Raw genomic sequence first — 6,714 nt, 5'->3', positions numbered from 1 at the left:
CTTGGACTCTAGCTCAGAGACTTGAGACTTGACTTGGACTCTAGCTCAGAGACTTGAGACTTGACTTGGACTCCAGCTCAAAGACTTGAGACTTGACTTGGACTCTAGCTCAGAGACTTGAGACATGACTTGGACTCTAGCTCAAAGACTTGAGACTTGACTTGGACTCTAGCTCAGAGACTTGAGACTTGACTTGGACTCCAGCTCAAAGACTTGAGACTTGACTTGGACTCCAGCTCAAAGACTTGAGACTTGACTGGGACTCTAGCTCAAAGACTTGAGACATGACTTGGACTCTAGCTCAGAGACTTGAGATTTGACTTGGACTCTAGCTCAAAGACTTGAGACTTGACTTGGACTCTTGCTCAAAGACTTGAGACTTGACTTGGACTCTAGCTCAGAGACTTGAGACATGACTTGGACTCTAGCTCAGAGACTTGAGACATGACTTGGACTCTAGCTCAGAGACTTGAGACTTGACTTGGACTCTAGCTCAGAAACTTGACTTGGACTCTAGCTCAGAGACTTGAGACATGACTTGGACTCTAGCTCAGAGACTTGAGACTTGACTTGGACTCTTGCTCAAAGACTTGAGACTTGACTTGGACTCTTGCTCAAAGACTTGAGACTTGACTTGGACTCTAGCTCAGAGACTTGTGAGCATCTCTGGGATAAGATCAGGTGTCGGGTTTCCTCCTCCCAACAGGTTCTCTGTTGAGTACTGAAGTGTCCTTGAGAAAGACACCTAATGACAGTCGCATGTCACAGACACATGTCTGTTGCTTTCTGCATTATGTCAGTAACACTTTTGGGCCTTAGGAACTGAAGGAATCAATCACAGGAAGTTGTTTTATTTAGTTTGCTCTGAAGAGACTAAACGGTCTGCAGGTTCTTTATCCTACCAACCACTAAAAACCTGAAAATCTACCTGTTTGACGAACCTTTATCCAAACAGGATGAAGTAATTGCTTTAACAAGCTGCTATACTGCTGTGCAAAGGCAAAAGACTGAAATTTTCTGTCGAAAATTAGTTATTGTCATTTTTGGAACATTGAAGATTTGCTTTATCGTGTGGACAAATATCTTGAGTCAATATTATTGTTTTTTGGAGAAAATAGTGAGTTGTTTTTGCCGTAACTTCCAAAAGCTCTAGAGAAGCAAAGGCAGAATCCGTAATATCAGTAACGGTTCTTTGTCTTTGTATTGATGCGCTCTGGAGCGCAACCATAGCTGTTTTTAAGAATGGCCTATTTCTCTCGGGGGACAATGTTGGTGGAGATGGCTTTGACACGCAGACGCCAAGATCAAGGTAAATATGATTATGATAACAAGATAGACTGATGAATTACTTGTTAGCTAGCACAAGCTAGCAGTAGCAGACAAACCTCCCATATGCGATCAGAATGCAAACAAAGCATTGGAAACAAATGATAAGTAGATGGTTTGGCAGCTTAGTAGCTTAAGTTAATCACACATGAACACACACACAAGCTCAGTAGTGAAAATTCAACATTAAATAAAGGGCCTACCTTCTCATGTAGGCTAACCAGGTAAAAATCCATTGCAAACAACGTCCTCTGAGAAGTTAAATCCACAGCATGAATTTTGAGCATTAGCTTCCCGCTTGCGATTCAACACGTTGAATCCTTAACATGAGTTGTTCTTGTGTATCCTACTCTGGCATTCATCCAAAGAATGTGACCACCAAAAACTGAAGTAAGAAATATATATATTAAAATATTTATAAATAATATTGACATGATAGCAAAATCTGATTCACAAATCATATTATTTCATAATAATGATTAACAGTCAATCCTGATTAATTGTAATGTGCATTAAAACTGAGCCATAATCTAAAAGTTGCATTTGAATAAAAAGTCACAAAACAGTAAGATTAAGAACGGGGGGTGCAGGTTAATTAATGTATATTACTATCTACTGCACATTCTGCTATATATGTATTTATGTGTATCTTACATAGGCCTTTTCAATATTAATTTGCTATTCATATCTTTAATTATTTAATGTATTCATTTCAGTTTCTTGTGAGGATAAAATACAGCCAATTTGCCTCCTGCAGAACAACTTGAACTGAAAGAGTGGAAAATTCTGGACAATTCTGATGCTATCAGTTTTCCTGATGATGAGCTGTTTTACGGAACAGATTATCTGCTCATCACCAGCACACCTGAATCCACTTTTTCTCCAGCCCCTGAAAAGCCCGACCTTCCCCTGAATGCACTAGAGCCTGCCCTTTCTCCAGTCACATCAGACTCCTCACTTGCTCCAGCCCCAGAATACCTAAACCTTACTCCAATTACTGCACCAGAGACCACCCTTTCTCAAGCCACAGCACCAGACCCCACTATTCCTCCAGTCACACCAGGTTCCACACTTGCTCCAGGCCCAGAAGATCTCACCCTCGTTCCACTTGCTGTACCAGAGCCCGCGCATAAACCACCAATTAGAGAACCATGTGGCCACAAATGCAGGAGAAAATGCTCTGAGGACAGAAGGAGAGAAAGCTGGTGTTGAAAGATACAGGTCCCACAGCAGGTGTGCAAAGGTTTCTTCCTTTCAACTTTGGGGTATCACTCAACTAATGACAGCCTGGTCCTCTCAGTGATGGGCAAAGAAATGACCACTCCTATTGCTCCACCGAAAGATCAGAGAGGGAGACATGCACTAGCCAACAAGCTACCTGAAGCCATTTCATGATCACATTGAGTCCTTCCATCCAACTGTCAGCCACTACCGAAGGGAGCATGCCCCACGCCGCCGCTATCTCCCAGCGACATTAGTGTCACACTTATGTATGCTGACTATCTGGAAAAAGGCAACCACTGCTCCTACGAGACTTACCAGAAAGCTGGAAAGGCTAACAATATTAGCTTTACTAAGCTCGGAGAGGAGGAGTGTGAGAGGTGTCTGACCACCAGGGCGAGAGGTGGCAAACACACAAAGGTTCTGCTGCAGAGAGCAGGTTACACTACAGGTCAGATGAAGAAAGGGATTGGCCTGAAGATACATCAGCCAGAAGACCAGCATGTAGACCTGCAGAAGGTGATCATGCTCCCACGAATGCCTGGTGTCAAGTCAGCTGTGTTCACAAGACAGATCATTGCTTGTCACGAAACCTTTGCATCAGTTGGAAAAAGAACAAAAAGAAGACCATCTCTGTTATTTGGCACGAGGGGGTTGGAGGGCGGTCCGCTACAGAAATTACTTCTGCTTATGCAGTGGCATTGGAGAAGGAGTGTGACATCAAGCACATTGTCTACTAGGTAGACGATTGTAGCGCTCAGAACAAAAACTTTTCTCTTCGCTTGTGTCCTTAGTTAACTCAAACTCCATCTCAGCTGAAGACATCACCCTTAAGTTCTTCGAGCCAGGGCACGCATTTATGAGTGCAGACAGTTTCCATCATGGTGTGGAGCAAGAGATGGAGAGCAGATCAGGAGGGGGTGGTCTTCAATTTTGAAGACTCCCTCTCGGTGGTTGGAAACTCAGAAATGAAGACATCAGGGACTGGACAGATGGCCACTCTGCAGTCAAAAGAAAGAAGATTCCCAAGCTGGCAGACCTTAAAGTTGTCCAGTTGCAACGTGGTTCAAGGTGCATGTTTGTGAAGATCTCCCACGAGAAGGAGGTCTTTACAGAGGACCTCTAGCTGGATTTCCTGCAAAAGGATTTCCTGCAAAAGAAGTTTCAGCTTAAGATACTCACCACTTTGAGGCTACAGGACAAAGGCATAGGGCCAAGAAGAGGGATATCCTCATGAAGCTGGGTCCCCTCATGCCACCCACCAGGAGGCTGTTCTGGAGCTCCCTGCCTGTGAGCAACACTGATGAAGAGTAATGAGAGGAAGAAAAGAAGGATATACTGTATATATGGAGGATAAAATAAATGATAAGTGATGAGATTAATTGTTACTGTAAGGCATTTTGATAGAAATAAATAGACATAATTTAATATTGAATCTAATTAATTGGAAAGAACTTCACGGAGAGAGATGAATATTGTCATTTTGTGTACCAGCTTCATTTTGCATTAAATAATATACATTTTATTTTCTATTTAAGTGAATTAATCTATATAGTGAGACTTATATTCACAATTAGAAAACTTACACACATCATCACTGCCGTACAACTTTTTATCTTAAAACGATTACTGATATTTAACCTAGGGCGTTGTTATCTATTAATTGCATTGCAAAATCAGTTGCAACTTCAATTTAAGTAATCGGAAGAGAAATAGTGTTGTTTTCTTTTAATTCTATACAACAGTGGGATTATATAATAAATCCTAATGATATGTGAGATGGTAATGCACATTTGTGACCTTCAAATACAGGCCAATTGATTCTCCTTTACATTAGGCTATGTTATATTTGTAGGAGCCATTTCTGTTTATTGTTGGCGTGATATTTTATTTAGTTTGAATTAATTAATTTATATTAGTATTTTGGACACACTGGGTGGCAGTGATTAGATGCACATGGTTGTATATAGAGGGCATAGGTGACAGGAAGTGGTAGGCACAGGTAGGGGGAGCACAAATATCAACCGGTATGTTCATCTGTTTGTACTATTTACTACTGAAATAAACCACAAACCTCAACTGCAATAATCTCTCTTCTCAAATTTTTTATATAGATAAATAAGTTCATTAAAAAAAACAAAACAAAGAAATGACACATTTCCAATATTCTGCCTACAATTTATTTGGCCGGACTACAAAAAAGCTTTAAAGTCATTTTTCTCAGTTCTACACTCTGGTGAGTTAAGGTATTTTGCCTTTGTAGGGCACTATAGGAATGAGTTTAAATCAAAACTTGCAGACTGTTGGACCGACATAGAACCCGGCAGAAACAATTCCAATTCTGGTGTTTCCCATCCATGACCTGCTTCTTTCCTTCTGTTCTTCCTGTCTCTAGTAGTTCCCGCAGTCGGCCCCAGCGTTGCTCCTGGTGTGGGTCCTGGGGGGCTGGGGGGTGGCCAGGCCCTGCGACGGTCCCCCAGCATGGAGCCCAGTCTGGAGGACAGTCCCAGCAAGGTTCCAAAGAGCTGGAGCTTCGGAGAACGTAGCAGAACCAGACAGGCCTTCAGGATCCGAGGAGCTGCCTCCCGCCAAAACTCTGAAGGTAAGAAGGACTGAGTCCATCGAACCAGAACAATCTGTAAGTAAGTCAAAACTGCTGCTGGCGGATCTTTAACATCCACAACTACAGAGCAAATAAAACTGTGGTGGGGTCCACAATCAAGAGTGAAAACATCTGCATGTACTGCTGTTGTGTTGAACTTTGACAAACGGTCTTCATCTTCGTTGGTACCCTGTGTCTTCGACTACAGCAGAGAGAGAATGCATCACATAGTTACCTTTTCTGAGCTTTGAGCAGCTCATTACATACAGAAATAATCAAAGGAGTTGTTTCCCACATTAATGTATTCATTGACTGATCTTTTGGTGAGCTGGAATCTTCAGGATATTTAACTCCTATATCCTCACATACAACCTTCTTCTTCCTCTTCAACCAACATATAAAGTTGAACAGCAGAAAACTTCTTTCAGATATGAACACGCATCAAAACAGTCCAACATCTGATCTTAAGCTGCACTTTATGCAAATCAGATTAATTATTAGTGATAATTAAATCTTTTTATTGGTTTTCAATTAATGATGACACGGCATTATTAACATGTACAGGACCTGAAACACAACCCGACGTAAATAAGGACATCTACAGGATCCGGAACATGATTTAATTCATTTCAATTTTATTTATATAGCGCCAAATCACAATATCTCTGAGCGCTTTTCATAAAAGAGCAGGTTTAGACCGTACTCTGTGATGATATTTACAAAAACCCAACAGTTCCCACCAAGAGCAGCACTAGGCGACAGAGGCAAGGAAAAACTTCCTTTAAGAGGCAGAAACCACGAGCAGAACCGTGGCTCAGAGGGCAACACAATATCTACACAGAAAACAGAAAATTCAAACAGTAAAAGGTGGTGAAAAAAAGTGGTGGTCCCCAGATCCAGACTCCACAGCTCCAGAGCCAGAAACAGCTTCAGGAAGTGCAGCCAGCCTTAACTATAAGCTGCTCCATCCCACTTGGGAAGGAGCAGCTCTCATTTCTAGAAATCTGGCCAAGTTTATTAGTGGACCAAATCCATGACAACCCAGAGTTGAGACCAGGAGGCAGAGTCGCAGTTTAACACACTTCTCTGCCCTTCTTTTTCAGCAGTTACCCACCCAAAACCCTACGCAGAGTCGCAGTCTAACACACTTCTCTGCTCCTCCATTTCAGGAGTTACTTAGTGAAAATCCTATAGTGACGGTGTCTGTCCCCCGACCATCGAAATTATTTAAAAAGGTAAACAGAAGAGGAGCTGTGCATAAAAACCTCATAAAAATTAAAACCACAAGAGCAATAGTGCAAACGAATAGGAGAGTTAAATGTGGACTCTTAAACATCAGATCTCTCTCTTCTAAAGGTGTACTAGTAAATGAACTAATATCAGATTATGATATTGATTTGTTTGGTCTTACTGAAACCTGGCTGGGTGATGGAGAATATGTTAGCCTAAATGAATCCACCCCTCCCATCATATTAATACTCACATTCCTCGAGGCACAGGCCGAGGAGGTGGAGTTGCAGCTATCTTCGACTCTAGCCTATTAATCAGCTCTAAACCTAAACCAA

At 41.8% G+C, this 6,714-nt stretch overlaps 1 protein-coding gene across 3 annotated transcripts in view; it reads left to right on the top strand.

The window, feature by feature from the left end:
• The first annotated feature begins 4,906 nt into the window (after positions 1 to 4,906).
• The window catches only part of LOC123987208 (potassium voltage-gated channel subfamily KQT member 2-like), a 13,012-nt gene continuing 11,204 nt past the window's right edge, over positions 4,907 to 6,714 (top strand). For all 3 annotated transcript variants that reach the window (XM_046075878.1, XM_046075876.1, XM_046075877.1), the window contains exon 1: positions 4,907 to 5,149. In XM_046075878.1, coding sequence (XP_045931834.1) covers positions 5,029 to 5,149 — 121 coding nt within the window. In that variant the 5' untranslated portion in view covers positions 4,907 to 5,028. The remainder of the gene's footprint in view (positions 5,150 to 6,714) is intronic.

Source organism: Micropterus dolomieu, linkage group LG18 (genome assembly GCF_021292245.1).
Source record: "Micropterus dolomieu isolate WLL.071019.BEF.003 ecotype Adirondacks linkage group LG18, ASM2129224v1, whole genome shotgun sequence".
Lineage (NCBI taxonomy): Eukaryota > Metazoa > Chordata > Actinopteri > Centrarchiformes > Centrarchidae > Micropterus > Micropterus dolomieu.
This window is presented reverse-complemented; position numbering and strand designations above follow the sequence as displayed.